The sequence below is a fragment of the Cupressus sempervirens genome, chromosome 10 (genome assembly GCF_028749045.1).
Source record: "Cupressus sempervirens isolate cs-2001-9-10 chromosome 10, ASM2874904v1, whole genome shotgun sequence".
Lineage (NCBI taxonomy): Eukaryota > Viridiplantae > Streptophyta > Pinopsida > Cupressales > Cupressaceae > Cupressus > Cupressus sempervirens.
The window spans coordinates 608,416,929-608,433,405 of record NC_143127.1 but is presented as its reverse complement, the minus strand read 5'-3'; the positions used below and the strand labels follow the sequence as shown (position 1 = coordinate 608,433,405).

General features: G+C 35.5%; 1 protein-coding gene across 2 annotated transcripts in view; it reads right to left on the bottom strand.

Moving 5' to 3' along the window:
• LOC149535323 (uncharacterized) overlaps window positions 1–15,443 on the bottom strand; it is a 277,827-nt gene extending 262,384 nt beyond the window's left edge. Inside the window, exon 1 of one of the 2 annotated variants that reach the window (XM_089805671.1) lies at window positions 14,969–15,443. Coding sequence is in view for 1 of the 2 variants with exons in the window: in XM_089805670.1 (XP_089661796.1) it covers window positions 14,969–15,196 (228 nt within the window). In the remaining variant the exon portion in view is untranslated. The remainder of the gene's footprint in view (window positions 1–14,968) is intronic. The other variant, XM_089805670.1, reaches the window with a different exon arrangement.
• Between the last annotated feature and the right edge of the window lie 1,034 nt (window positions 15,444–16,477).

Genomic DNA, 16,477 nt, shown 5'->3' with positions numbered 1-16,477 from the left:
TTGACTGTCTCTCCACACCATTTTCCTACGAGAGTCTGGAATAGGCAAAATCCATGATCAATGTCATGTCGAACTAAAGAGAGGACATTACAAATGAACCCAGTAGCCTATAGGATTGCCCTACCACCAACTCTTGCAAGGATGCATGACGTCTTCTATGTGTCATACCTTAAGAAATACATCACTCATCATGATCATATAATTGATTGGAACCTATTACAGGGGCGAGTACCAAGGGTGGTGGAAATAGAACCACTCAGAATACTCAAGGTGCGTAAGCTATGATTACGAAATTGAGAGGTGACTCAATGCAAGATCCAGTGGGATCAGTATGCAGAGGATAATGCCACCTAGGAAAATTATCACAAAAATTTTCAAAAATACCCTCATCTTTTCTCCAAGGCTAGAGCCTGAACTTTTATTTTCTTGAAATGATCTAAATAGATATTGTTTTAAGTTTTGTTGTGATATTCATCAGGGACGAAAAACTTAAGGGGGAGGGTACGTTACATCCCAAATTTTGACCTAATTTTAAATTTATTTATAGTCGTTAGATTTAATGGATTTTCTTTCATAATCATGTGAAGAGGGTAGTTAAATATATCCGTTGTATTGATTATGTTAACTGTTTAATGAAGATGGTCGTTATCCATTATTTGTCATGTAAAGATTAGCAATTGTTTGATTTTGGAATTATGGTTAATAATTAAATTCCTTATCTATATTAAATGTTATTATGGAACTTGTTATTATCATGGAAATATTGCACGGTTGATTGCAAGAGAAGATGAAGGGGGGAAGCATTGCTAACGGGATCAATGGAATGGGATACTAGCTTAGTCCAATTATTGGGTTGAAAGGTATGAATTTTAATTGCCTTGGTAAGGACCTAGCAACTTGAACATCCTAAACATTTAAAACATTAATTAGTTTTAAAATAATGCATACCTCAAATGCTTTTTGATTGATTTTTCCACCACATCATTATAATGTATACCTATGTACATGTACATAAATATAGGAATAAAAGTGACACCATAATATTATTTTTGTAAATAATATGATGCCACCTCATAAGTACATCTACGTGCAAGTAGATCGATATAAATTATAACTATCTTTGATTTATAACCTTCAAATCTTTTTCCATATTTATTCATTTTTCTTGCTAAAAATCAAAATAAACATTTGGCATATTTTATTGGCGATCAAGAGCCAAGTCTCTTCTTTATGAGTTACGGCTTTTTGGAAGCCAAAGAGACTTCAATACCTTCTTATATTACGAAGCCGAGAGAGACAAAGAGCATGAACATATCACCCGACTTCTTTTTCATATCACCTGATACCTCAGCAGATATCACACAATATCTCTGCAATATACCACTTGATAATCATTGCATTTTTCCTTCTACGATTTGCCTTTTATATCGATATTTTGCTGAAGACATGATTGATTGGGGATGATTGATAGCGTCCAGCAAGACTCCATTTTATTTCCAGATTTTACTAGGTTATGTGGTTGTCCATATCCCAAGCATTGCAATATGTTTTATTACCAAATATTACTGCATTCTGATTATTATAGCAGTAAGATACAGTTTCAAATTATGATGCAAATCATCTTTGCTTAAATATCATTGTTTAGACACTCTCAAGAACAGAGTTGTTTATGATGAATAAAAGCCAAGTATCCAAGACATGATATCATATTTATTTATGCCGTTGAAAGTCAAAATCAAATAATATTTATTCTGCAAGTCTTAAAGATTACATTTCTCAGATCACAGATTGTGATAAGCTAGAAACATATAATATTCTTATATCAGTTAAGGATCAATAGATAGAGCCGATTGCTCTGAAATTCGAGCACCTCGGACTTACCGGTTGTATAGCCATGGAAAAGGTGAAGAGGTGAGATGAAATCTGCAATAACATGGAAATAAAAATCAGACATGACATAACAATTCTAAATTAATTTCATTTAATAGCTCATACTTGTTCATACTATTGTTTCCCTATTGTCAAGTCGAGCGGTGGTGCTCGGGTCATTAAACCCATCAGAAAACCTTGGCCAAGGTCATTAAAGGTGTTGTCTTGCATTTTGTCACCACAAAATGTAGGTAACAGTACGAAACTTTTTCAAGCTTAGTTTCGCATTTCTCTGAGTTTAATTTGTTATTTAATTGGTTAGTATTGATCAACCAATCGGTACCAATTTGATCCAATAAATCTTTTTATTGAAGGCCTTCATCATATTTTTTTTGTTTTGCTTTTTGTCAAGCCTTTACTTGATTTTTGAAGCCTTCACAGTCCGTTCTTTGCTTTTGAGTTTGCGTTTGTTTGATTTTAATCCTTTGGTTTTGCTCATGTCATGCCTTTCGTTTTCCCCTTCGATTCGGTCTAACCTAGAGGTCAATCAGAGTTGTCAATCAAGAGATATGGTCATTTTAGTGCCTCAAAAGTGGACATTTTAGGTGCAACAGCATGAATTAAAAAAATGATGTTATATTTTCATTTCGACATTCACTTTTTAAAAATATAACATTTCATTCACTTTTTTGTTATGTTTTGAAGTTACTTTTCATTTAAATTTATAACTTAAAGTGACTATAGTGCACTTTATGTTATAATTTTAAGTTGAGTTACTTTTTAATTTTTCACTTAAAGTGACTATAGAACTATATAGTTACTTTTTAAATTTTTGATTTTTAAATCAAATACTTATATAAATGTCACTTTAACTTAATGTTTATGACTTATATTGATTAATATAATGCATAAATGTTATTTTTGACCCATATTGTTGACATTTTTATAAAAATAAGTGAAATGCATAACTTAAAAGCCTAAAAGTGGACATTTTATGTGCATACGCATGTAAAAAACTATGAAAAGTGGAAAGTTTTCATGCTAATGCATATGAAAACTCATTTTGAGGACCTTTTTCAAGTCATTACATCAAAAGCTTGTAAAAGTGGACCTTTTTGATGCTATAACATGAAAAGTTGAATTTTCATGCTTGTGCATGAAAAAGGTGAGATATGTTTATAAAATATGTAAGTGACTCCAAAAGGTGAGATTTTAGAGACTTGCACATTTTAAAATATGTAACGTGCTTCAAAAAGTGAGATTATGTCTCAAGACATATTTTAAAACATGTAATGGACTCTAAAAGGTCCTCTTTTGCCTTCCAACATGTTTTAAACTATGTAATGAACATAAAAATGTCCTATTATGTGAAGCAAACATGTTCTTGCTTCAAAAACCTCCTGTTTTGATCATAACTTTTAATTTTTTCCATGGATTTGAATGAAATCAGTTGCATTCATCATGTTTTGGGGAGGTGATCATTTTGCCCTCATCAAAAATCAAGTTATTGCACCCAAAAAAGTGTTTGAAACTCCCAAGCTAGGGCACGTTGTTTGTATAAAACTCCATAAATCTTCAAAGTTTGATCACATTTTTGTATGGAATCAAATCGTTTTGGCCCTATTTGCTAATTACATCACATAGTGACCACCATTTTTGTGTTTAAACATCAAATCTTTTTGTTTGGAAGATCATGTTTTTTTGCTTGGAGAAACACGTTTTTGCTTAAATTGCCCGAAAAATTGGGGTTTTAATCCACTTTTTTACATTTTGAAGCCACTTTTTTGCATTTTGATCCATGTATATCCATTTGGGGAAGTCGTTTTTGCATTCACAAGTCAAAAATGACTTTAAAACATGCATTTTTTAGTCACGTTTTTGCAAAAACGGCCTAGATTTTCGAATTAAAAAGTCATATTTTTGTTCAAAAAACTCAAAAAATTGCATTTTTAGCCCATACATTTGATCAAACGGAATTGTTTTTGAGTTTTAAATGCATGATATTGTTTTTGGAGACCATTTATTTGGCACTTTCATGTCAAATCCGACCATTGAATGTCCATTACATGCAAGTGCGGAAAAAGTCAAAAGGTTGTTTGAAAATCCGAATTTAAGGGAGAATTGGTCTTAAGACTATAAAACTTGCTATTTTAGAGCATCTTTTTTTCATTTTTGGCACATATTCATCATATAAGTGGACCTCTTCTTTCTTACATTTTAATTCATGCTTATCCTTGCTAATTTTATGCATGAAATCGTTGAATGGATGCCATTTGTAAGAATCTTTGCCTTAGAAAGTGCATTTTTCCTTTAAATATGAAGTTTTCCTTCATTTTGATGTTTTTGGTTCTTCCTCAAGTTGCAAATTCAAATTTCATCTTTGGAGTGCATTGCATCTTGGCATGTTTTGAGTTGTTTTCAAAGGTATGTTTTTCTTTTCTTTTGGTTTTGTGTGCTTGTTGCCGGTTTTTCTCCATTTTGGAGAAGTTGCAAGTTTTTTCTCAAAAACTTGTTTTTCCTTCACTACATGCGAAAGCATTATCATGTCATCATTTTTCACATTCCATTTCCATGTCATTACATCTCACATTTCATCCGACAAATGCGATTACGTGTTTTTCACCTCATTCGCCATTCACACATGCATGTAATCCCATTTTCCACTTCCGTTTTCATCCATCTCATTTTTTCGCTTTCATTTGCACGACACGATTATACGAAATGTCTTACGTGTAATTGCATCTAAAAGATCCGATTTTGATCAAAAGTCATATTTTGAAAAGACAAAAAAGATATTATTTTCACTTTCCGTGAATTTTGACTTCTTTCTTCCTCCAAAAGTGACTATATAATTCATAATCTCACCTCCATCATTTCATTCCCATCTCCATATGCATTCACACCTCCATGAGTAAATACATGTTTCCGTATCTTTCCATGCTTTTCATCTTAGCCTTCATCCGCATATGCATGTAAAGCATATCTTTCACTCACTTGCATCTCATTTCACCCTCCACCTTCCGTTACATGTTGCATTTACATGTAATCCATTTTCCGTGCAGTGACATCTTGAAAGCCCAAGTCACTTTTTGAATATCGGCAATCTCCATTTACACGCATTCCCATGCGCCAAGCACTTTACTTCCAAACAAAAAAAAAAAAAAAAGGAGTTAAAGGTGCTAATGGAAAGTTGTTTCGAGCGTACATCTGAACATCGTCAAAACAGTTTTCAAAGTGTCAAAAACTCTAGTTTGTGCTAATCTAAAAAGGAGAATTCACGACAACTTGAGCAAGAAAAGATGGATCACATCAAGTTTCCACATGATAATGGACAATTCATCAAAGAGAGCTAGAGGTTGTCCAAAAGACGCAACACTATGGTTATCAACGTGAATGCAGCAGTACAAGGTACAGGAACTCCCAATCCTGTTATCATCTGGGATTGCATCGTCAAGTACAAAGCCATTCAGAATTGGTCTTTTCTCTTCCGTCTTCTTTCTTCTTTCATGTTTGTAGTTGGAGAAGATGCATTATATGAAAAAGTGTAATTACATGTAATGCGAGTTACATGTGTATTTAAAAGATGTAATGTGAGTTGCACATGCAATTGCATGTAACCCTATATTTTCTCTTGTAGTTAGACTTGGTCAAAGTTGGTTGAGTTACTCCCTCTTTTTCCTCTCCCTTTTTCTCAACTTCTTTGCCTATATAAAGGAGTGCCCCCTCATTGTAAAAATTACCTTTTGTTGTATGCAAGAAAGCTCTGCCTCATTTGTGCAAGCATAACTTTGATTGTGTAGTACGAATTTGGGAGAAAAGTGAATAAAAAAAGCAATTGGATTCGAAGCTTTGACAGGAAGCAATTGTGATAGAACAAATTAGAAGCTTTGACTATAATTTGTGCCTATTGTCTTGATTCATGTTATTATTGTGTGTTTAATAAAAGAGCATAGAGAGTTAAGAAACAATTGAAGCCCGAGCTTTGACCAGGAACAATTGTGAAAATCCATAGCTAGAAGCTTTGTCTGTGGCTTGTATTTTCATCTTAATTCGCAAAATAGTTAGATTGTTCTTACTTTTAGGAGTCTTTGTGCCCTAATTGTAAAACTTTTACCATATAGAAGTACGACCGAACTCAGAGCCAAACCAGTATGTTTTAGCTAGCCTTTGAGTTAGTGAAGATTTATCGATATCACTGTTTCCAGCTCTTGATAGAAGTGTAGTTAGAGATTTACCTTGCCCATTATTCGTTCTACGAGTAAGTGGATCCTTTCTTGAAAGTTAAAAAGAAAGGATATTAGTAACACCCTCTTTATAAATCTCTCAATTTCTTGTTTACCTTGAGTTGATCCAAGGAACAGTGAGAAGGGGGAGCCTTCCCTTTAAGGTAGGAGAGACTCTGTCTCACATGTTGTGGCTGGTCATCCTATTTTGCGACTGAATTTTTACCCAAAATTGTCAGTTGCAAAATATCCACCCAACAAAAAACATGTTTGTTATCTATGATCACTTGATGTCAATAGTGCCAATTATTCAGACATGTTCGTCCATAACTGTACGGACATTCTAAACACCGGAATGCTCAGGTGGTTGGACTAAAAGTATCCCAAGCATGATCCCGAAGTAGGGAGGGTCATTCTATTCAATAAAATGTGTGGAGATGAATATGGTCCAAGGTTGGGAAGTTAAGCCTAAGTCAATGCTTCTCCTCTTACCGAAAGTCGAGGCTTGCACAACCAATTAAAGACTCACCAAATACTTCTCATATGTTTTTCTTTCTATTTCATGTTATACATTTACTTTACTTGTATGTAAGGAAAGATAGTAAATCATTATCATAGTTATTACATTTAATCATTATTACAGTTATTACAGTTGATAATTGTTACAGTTATTTCAGTTGAACGTTATCATAGTTATTTGAGTTAATCATTATTACAATTATTTCAGTTGATTATTGTTATAAGTTATTTCAGTTGAGTTTTGTTATCTCAGTTAATCATTGGTAGTTTTAAGCAGTTAATGTCTCATGAAAAGGAATTCAATGTATATTGTTCAATAATTAGTTGAGGAAAACTCTTTCTAGATTACCTTTATTTTGTTATGAAAATCCATTTGTTACAACCCTTCTTCCATATTGAGAGGCGCCTAGTAACATAACTAAGGAAGAGCACAATCTTCACTCTTCCTCCTGCCTTCAAATAGTTGATTGTTACCATTGATCATTTATTAAAAGATGTTTTCTCTCAAAATTCAGATTATGATTGTTAGGTTAAATAGGAGATGTATTAGTATTGAACTTATTAAAAAAGCATCTACTAAATTTTAACTCTAATACCTCTTATTTTGAGCTCTAAGGCTTAGGCGTAGTCATCGGGAGATATAAAGCATAATTAATGAAGACTTTAAGATGTAATTTTGGAATTAGAAATTTATGCCAATATTATAGCTACAACCATAGTAATACGGGGACGCGTCCCCACCATTTTTTGGGGCTGCACCCGAGACAGGGACGCACCCAGGATGGGGGATGACATCTCGCATCCCCAGCGGCAGCACCACCAAATCGCCACAGGGAAGAGGATGTCCCCGTTGCAGACTTGGGGGACAGGGACGCGCCCCTTGATCTAGCTAGGGATGGCCGGTCGTCCCCTATTTTTTGACATGAAAAAGTGCAAAAAAAAAAACATTAAAAGGTTTTGTTATAATATTTTTAATGTTTGCTAACCTTAGAGTATGTGGGGCCCATCTAGAAGTTGAAATCCCATTAAATCTCTTAGTTTTCTCATTTCATGGCTTTCTAAATTTTGCAACAGCAGCAAGAAGACAGAAGAGCTCATAGAAGGGTGATTATTTGAGTGAAGACAGTGTTTGGAAGGCAAAAAGGAGTAAGGGGCAAGAAGAGGAGAAGAAATATTTTTCAGCTTTTTCAAAATATCTGTGAAGCAAAAGGTAAGGTTTTTTATGGTTTTTTAATTTTATTTTCTGATTTTTCAAGTCAAAATCATTGTTTTTTGTTTTTAATTTGTAGCTTTTAGTTCTTAGTTGAATTTCATTTCTAGATTTTAGTAGATGTTTCCTGTTTCATTTCCAAATTTTTGTTGCTGAAACTTTACTTTAAAAAATAGTGATTTTGAAAAAGGGCATAGGCTGAAAGCATGTATTTATTTTCTATTTTTTTCATTTTGTGAAATGCAGTGTGAAACTAAGCTCCCAAGATAATGACTCAAGTGGGTCAAATCACAGTGATGATGAGATGGATTTAGACGCCCATTCTCATATCAGCCAAGAAGATTGTAACCCCGACATTGAGCGTGATGAAGCAAATGAAGAAACAGATTCAGAATCAACAGATAAGTGGCCATCCAGTCCACCAGCTACAGATTGCACCTTCACTCTTTTGGCAAAGTGGGCTAGGCGTAGTTATGACTCTGAATCTCTTCTCAAACAGTTTGAAACAAGAATAATTACATGGACAGCTGCAGGTGATAGTACAAAGAAGTGGAAATGTAACATTTGTAAGACAAAAAGATTTGGGAGCATCACTAGAGTGAATGCACATTTCCTCTTTTGGACAGGAAAAGGTGTGGGTGCATGCAAATTCTTGATGAAAATGAAAAATTTGCATTATAGAATTGAGTTCTTAGTTTCTAATTTGTAACTTTTAGTCCTTAGTTGAATTTCATTTCTAGATTTTAGTAGATGTTCTTGTTTCATATCCAAATTTTTGTTGCTGAAATTTTACTTTAAAAAATAGTGATTTTTAAGGGCATAGGCTGAAAGCATGTATTTATTTTCTATTTTTTTCATTTTGTGAAATGCAATGTGAAACTGAGCTCCCAAGTTCATGACTCAAATGGGTCAAGTCACAGTGATGATTAGATGGATTTAGAGGCCCATTCTCATATCAGCCAAGAAGATTGTAACCTTGACATTGAGCGTGATGAAGAGAATGAAGAAACAAATTCAGAATCAACAAATAATTGGTCATCCGGTCCACCAACTACAAATTGCCTCTTCACTCTTTTGGCAAAGTGGGCTAGGCATAGCTATGACTCTAAATCTCTTATCAAACAGTTTGCAACAAGAATAATTGCACGGACAGCTGCAGGTGATGGTACAAAGAAGTGGAAATGTAACATTTGTAAGACAAAAAGATTTGGGAGCATCACTAAAGTGAATGCACATTTCCTCTTTTGGACAGGAAAAGGTATGGGTGCGTGCAAATTCTTGATGAAAACGAAAAATTTGCATTATAAAATTGAGTTCACCAATCTTTGGGGTGTTCCAAATGACTTAGGCGTTGAGGTACCTACCACCTTGACTGGTGGGCAACAGGTTTAGAGTCTTCAACAGGCTTATGAGCAAGGGCAGCCACTTTTTTCTACTCCTAGTCCTAGGGGTAGACCACAGCAAAGACCTACATCTACATCATTTGCAGAGGCAGCCTCAGGGCCTTCTATATCTAGTGCTATGCCTGAAGCACAATCTAGCAAAGGAAAAAGAAAGGTGTCATCTGAAAGTAGCCCCATTGCTGATTTATTTAATGCCCACCTGAGAGATGAGATAGAGGAGACCATTGGTAAATTTCTCTTTTCCAATGGCATACCTCTTCATGTTACACGATCTCCTTATTATAAGGAGATGATGCAATTGGTGGCAAGGGGAGGAGGACCAATTGCGGAGTACAATCTTGGATAAAGAGTATGCCAAGATTGCTTTAGAGAAGTAGAACTTGAGGTCTGTTTGGGAGGAGTGTGGTTGCAACATCATCATGAATGGGTGGATGGACATTATGAACCTTCCACTCATCAATATCATCATTACATGCACGGAGGGGCCATTTTTCTTGAGGCTATTGATAGTTCAAAGCATCGAAAGGATGTTGATTTTCAATTTCATATACTTCAGGATGATATTGAGGAAGTTGGACCACCAAATGTGGTCTAAGTAGTGACAGATGCAGCACCTGTGTGTAGAGCTGCAGGGAGAATTGTTGAGATAGCTTACAGACATATTTGGTGGACTCCATGTTGTGTACATTCCATCAACAATGCACTAAAGAACATGGTGAAGATTCCCTGGATTAAGGAAGTAGTGAGCGATGCTAGAGATGTGCAGATGTTTATCTACAATCACCACACATCACATGCCCTTTTTAGGAGCTTCGCAAGGGAGGAGCTCACTGAAACTAGTTGAGACCCGATATGCATCCTACTTCATTCTTTAGGAGAGAATGATTGAGTTGCAAGAGCCATTGCAACTCATGGTTATGACAAATGAGTGGAATAGGTGGGATGGGTCCAAGATAGCGCAGGGGTTGAGGGTGAAGGAGATAGTAAAGAGTGATGTATTTTGGACTGATGCAAAATACATTATCTCTTTCATCATTCTAGTTTTCTAGGTCAGAAAATATGAGGATGGAGATGTAGCTACTCTTGGAGAGGTGTACGAGTGCATTGATGCTATGCTTGGCCAAATGAGGGTAATTGTGCGAGAGAGGGACCCGAGTTTAGCATTTTACAGTAAGCACATTCCGGCCTATTATTCAATGAAGATGAGACAACCTCAACACTCCCTTACATACGGTTGCTTATGCATTGACCCAAAGTGGTACATGCCTAGGCCTGGGAGAGTTACACCACTGAATGATGATGAGGTAATCTATTATGAATTTCAAAAACACTAGCACTTGAAAGTTAGAAGTCAGTATACTTGCACTTATCAATATTTAATTTGTTAATTTACTGATTTTAAAATTTGAATTTCAGGTGAAGGAAGGATTCTTCAAGTGCATTGATAGGATGTATGACATTGAGATAACAGGGAAGGTTTGCACTAAGTGGACCAAATTTCCTACTCTTAGGGGCTATCCAGCTAAAGAAAAGGCCGACATAAAACAATGGCACAAGAGGATCTTATTTTGTGGTGGAATTGTCATGGACCCAAATCAACAACTACCACACTAGCCATCTGTCTCCTATCTCAAGTTTCATGTCCTTCAACTTTAGAACCTTTACTTTTCACTTTCAAATTTCAATTTCACTTTTAGTTTAGTCTTTTTAGCCATGAATTTCCATTTCAATTTTCCAATTCTCATACTAGTCATTTGATTGTTATGATGTTATCTTAAGTATCTAGTTCTTTAGCTTTTGAGAGGAACTGGTCTACCTATAGCTTTTTCCACTCTCTTAAGAGGAATAGACTTACCTCTGAGAAAGCAGAGAAGTTAGTGGTTGTACATTGTCGCTTGTGTATCAAAGATCGCAAGACATGTGTGTACAAGGAGAGCCCTACAGCATGATGGGATGTAGGGCCAAAGGAGCCCTCACAGGTTGGTGAGGATGCAAATACTTCTGATGCTAGGTTGGTTTGTATTCCTCTTGCGACTCTTACCCTTGAAGAGGCTGAGAGTTCAGAGGATGAGTTTGTTGAGCCTAAGCCTCAAGTTGACATGGATGATTAGATACCTCTAGGCAGCCTCTACTGTATTTTGGTAGCCCTGGGCCCTCTAGTAATTGACATTTTGTCTTTTGATTTTGTAGTTTGTACTTGAAACTTTGATATTATCATATTTGTCATTTGAAGTTTGAAACGTTGAACATTGAACGTTGTGATCATATCATGGTTGTTGCTATTTGATGTAATTAAGTTTATGATGTCATTGAATGATTGATGAGATAATGATACTCATACTTTGATGCCATTTGAATCTTCAATCTTTGATTATTTTAATTTAAGTTACTTGATAGAAGTTAGAACTTAGAACTTACATCTCTTTCATTGTTCATTGTTCAATGCTCAATGCAATGTAAAACTAAACTAGCAATAGCGATGAACTTATAATTATATTTGTGTCTTATATTGTTATACACCTTTTCATAATTAGCATTTTAAGTATCATATGTATAGTATAACCCCCATCCCCCCGTCCCATTCCCCCCCCACTATCCCCCCACAGTCCCCAAATTGAGGCCCCCTCTGTCCCCCTATCCTAGAAACTTGTCCCCTCGTCCCCCCATCCCCCAAGCCATTGTAACTATAGTTTATGGCAACGGGAGAACTCTATAATAGGGGGCTCCTGGTAACCGCACTTCAAATGGATAATGGAACATTTTAAGTGCCAAGGAGGAGGTACCTATTCCAAGAGCCCGTAGGTACCTTTTTCATGGATACAATTTTTCCCCCTAACTATCATTTATTAACTACCCCCTATTTTGGCATCCCCTACTATTTCGTAACCTGTATACATTGTTGTTACCTGCTAACTATTGGTATGGGTGCGGGAACAAGAATCACATCACTAAACCTGAGTTCCCCATTGATTATGGTCTCAGGGTTTAAAACCTACGTGTATCTAGATTTTGATTTCAAAGCTCCACCTTAGAGAAATTCTGTAATGTCCCCGTTTTTGGCCAATCTATGCAGTTGATAGAGTTTGCTCATCATAGCAACCCTCGTAAGCTAACAGGGTGTTTTGGGGGTCTCAGTTGAATACTTACTATTTTTAGTAAGTCTATTATGGGCAATTGCTATTTTCGACAGCGCAATGGATGGCTTGGCAGTTGGTCGTCACCTACACTTAAGCAGGTTAATAATTGCATGAGCTCTTATTTATTTATTATTCATTCAGTTGCATTATTATAATAATGTTTATATCATTATAATAATGACTTTAAGAGATATTTTTAAAAAACAAGTTGGAAAGTTTCTAGTGTTGAGTTCTTTTGGAAAACTTCCACGATTTCTCAAGTGGAGTTTTATGGAAACTTCTGCCAACGAAAGCTTATAAACGAGAGCTCATTTCATTGGGAAAGACGCGCTTGATTATATATTTGTTTTTTGTGCCTTTGTGGCTTCCCTGAGTTTGAATTGTGAGCCCTTGCTGAAGTATAAGGGTCTCTAAAGTTTCTAATGTTTGAAGTCAATGCTGATGTATAGTGATTTCACTATCTAAATCTCCTATCTGTGTTTCTTGTGTCTGGGAGACTGTTCTGGTAATTTCATTGCAAATTGTGCTGTTATAAACAATTTGCTTAGTCTCCTTACTGTATTCCTGTGGCTTGGAGAATTTGTTACTAATTCTGTATGTGTGGAGATTCTCATTTTTGCTGAGAGCTTGTATTGGAGATCTTGGAAGTGCAGGCTTGTGATTTACTGCTGCAAGTCTACGTTTGTGTTGCTGGAAGTACTGATATCTGGAAGCTGCGAATCTTATTGTGTATTGGCAGACGTGGGTGAAGTAAGGAGTGTTTTCTGAAGTGTGAAGACAACATCATTGTGAAAGTCATTGGCCTTTGCACCTCTGCATTGAGCTGTGACAATAAGAATAAACTAACGCACTTTGCCTGGAGCCTGCAGTTCATTGGTTGGTCACGGGTTTCACTAGTGCATAGCCGTGGGTGGGTGTGGGACAATTAATTGCATACGGCAGCATATTGAAGCTCTGTTGGAGGCGTCACCATTACTGCTGGAGGTGATTGTGGATCCACGTCTCAGCTGCAAACAGATACAAAGAGGGATGGCCATTACCACAACAATCCAATTCAGGTTCAGATTGCCATTTGGAATCGTATTAAGAATATATGTATGCAATTGCTCTTTGTCTTAACTTAATAAATTGGCAAATTACCTGCAACCTGGTGCCATTATTAAAACATATATTTATGATTTGTAAATTTCATATCAAATGCAAAGAATCTCTTTTTAGTTATAGTCTGAATTTATAACATCATTTCGAATTTCTTGTAATTGTTATCTCTTATCAACCTGGGAAAATTCAAAATCAATTGGAGAACAATCAAATATTGCAAAAAAGAGTTTGTGCATTCATTTATCAAATTGGGAGCCAGCAAGGGGTTCTTACAAATTCAAATTATCCAAGAGGGTTCTGCACCAATAGGCCAAGGCTGCACAATATCAGCATTTTGAAGATTACATCTAATCCAAGAGGAATCCAATCCGCCCTTCAAATGGTAAAAGACATATAACCTCTAAAAGGGAATGTCATACCTATGTACGCATTGGCTCAAATCAGAGATCTATTCCTCACAAATGACAGTTAATGTCTCTTAAGTTAGTTTCTTTGCTTCGGCATATGGAATTATGTTTCCGTAAGTGATGTTTCTAAACTAGCTTTCGTATAAGCCCTAGCTGATATTGATATATTGTAAAACATATGTCCCTAAAGTTAGTTTCTTCGCTTCAGCATATGGAATCATTTCACCATATGAGGCGTTTCTACACAAGCTTTTGTACAAACTCTACCTGATATTGATCTATTGTAAAACAAATGTCACTAAAGTTAGTTTCTTCGCTTCAGCATATGGAATTATTTCAACATCTAGATGTTTCTACGCTAGACTTTCTACACTAGCTTTTGTACAAACTCTACCTGATATTGATCTATTGTAAAACAAATGTCACTAGAGTTAGTTTCTTCGCTTCAGCATATGGAATTATTTCAACATCTAGATGTTTCTACGCTAGACTTCAGATACGCCCTAGCTGATATTAAAAGATTATTCCAAATCTCAGAATGATTGTCTTTAATTTTGAAATAGGCAAGATATGGATTCAGCCCTTTCTTAGTGGCTTTTCATATTTTTTTCTGTGAGTGGAGATCAACTGGCAAGTTTGAGTTTAATTCTGAGCAATGTCTTTGAGTCAAAGACGAGTACAAAAATAAATAATCAAAAACAAAATGGAAAAACAACCCATTTGGAGCTTCCAAAAGGGGACTATCATGTCACTGGCAGTGAACTACGAAACAACCATCAGCAGAACAATCCACATTCCGGACCATGAACATTCCAGCAGCTAAGTGATAGAAAACTCTAGCAAGCTAATGAGATGCCCTTAGTATTACGTCCTAGCTGCCAAAGAACAAAAAACAGCATCGTAGACATCCAATAAAAACAGTTCTACACAATCGTTGCTACAAAATTTTAGTTCCCAACATTCTAAATGTAAGAAGCCAAGATAAATTTGTTTTGAGGAATCGATGGAGAAGTTTAAAAGAAAAATATGATAGTGGTGAATTGATATTCAGGAAAAATATCCGAAACATTTGAAAAGAACTAAGGAAATGGGAATTGACCAGTTGATTAAGTTGATCGTAGTTGAAGAGGGCATGCCACGTATTGAAATGGAAATCCGACGTAAGCACGTGCAGATGACCTGAATCGGAAGGATGAATGTGAACAAGGAATGGAAGCAGAGCAGCATTGCGAGCATGAGGCGAGGATGCCTCCAGCACGCCTTTGGCCCTGTTAAATATTGGCTTAAACTCTTGGACCATTTCGCTGTAACTATTAACTCCTTCCATTTTCAGAATTTTATAAACAAGGGTTTCTAATTGATTGGGCGGGAGTTCTCTAGACAGGGAGGATGCTCCCTTGAAATCTTTTCAGGTTTGGTTTTTCAGTGTTCGAACTTCCTTCAGGGTTGCATGTTTTTTCGCTTCTAGAGAATGGATGCATGAGACGATCAGTGTATGTTCGCCAAATGAATTACTCAGCAATCTAACCTGCCTGCAAATGACTGACCTATAAAATAATAATTTATAGAGACCCATTTACAAGTTGACATGAAAGAAGGATTTTAATGATATCCATCTCTCCAAATAGTTTGGGGAGTAGCCCTATCCACATTTTAATAGTGAAGCTCCATTCCTATATGATTTCACTCTCTATAGGATCTAAAAAATACAGAAAAAAAGAAAGGAGAAAAATTTTAATTTAGTGATAACATATTTTTTGGATTTGATTGCATGTAGATTTTTTACATCTTTTACATCAAGATTTTGAATCACACTCTATGGTCTTTAATTTATCTTCGTACTACTATTACTATTGACAAGGAAGCTCATATTTCCAAAATTGTTAAGGAAGTTTGTTGCCTTATCATTTTCGTTGTTTTAATGCTCATAATTATAAGATTAAATAGATTAAAATTATGTTGCACAATTCAACTAGAGTGTTTGTATCAAATAAGTCCGTATATGAATGAAAATTATAATGCACAATGTTTAATTGATGACTTGACTGAGCATTCATCTACATTATTCAACCATCTTATCCAATCTTTTACACTATATTTAAGTTGTAGTGTCAATCTATTATCAAAGTAGAACTTAGTTATATGATTCATGAGAAGTGTTCAATCATCTTATCTAATCTTGATAATATTATATTTGAAATGTAGAGTCATTATATTGGAAAAGTATTGTTCTAGAGTAATAATAGTGTCAAATAATGTAATAATTATTTGATATTTATATAGACAAGGTTCGGTCATTGAAATTGTAGTGTTTTAAATTGTATACATATACAATTTCTTGCTTACATAGGTACCATTTTAGCAAGTGTGGTCTCCCTCATATGTTTTCACTTATCACACCTCAATTTTGTGCATATTTTCAACATTCCCATTTACCAAATCGGACCCTTGATCCAAATTTGAGCATGTATTAGCCAGTCAAGTGTGACTAGGTGGGTCCAAGAGAACTTGGGTCATCATTGACCTAATAGTTTCCCCTAGCCCATATTTAGAATTGTTATGGTTGTTTGGTTTAAGAGGGATTCACAAATCCACATTGACGTGCTCT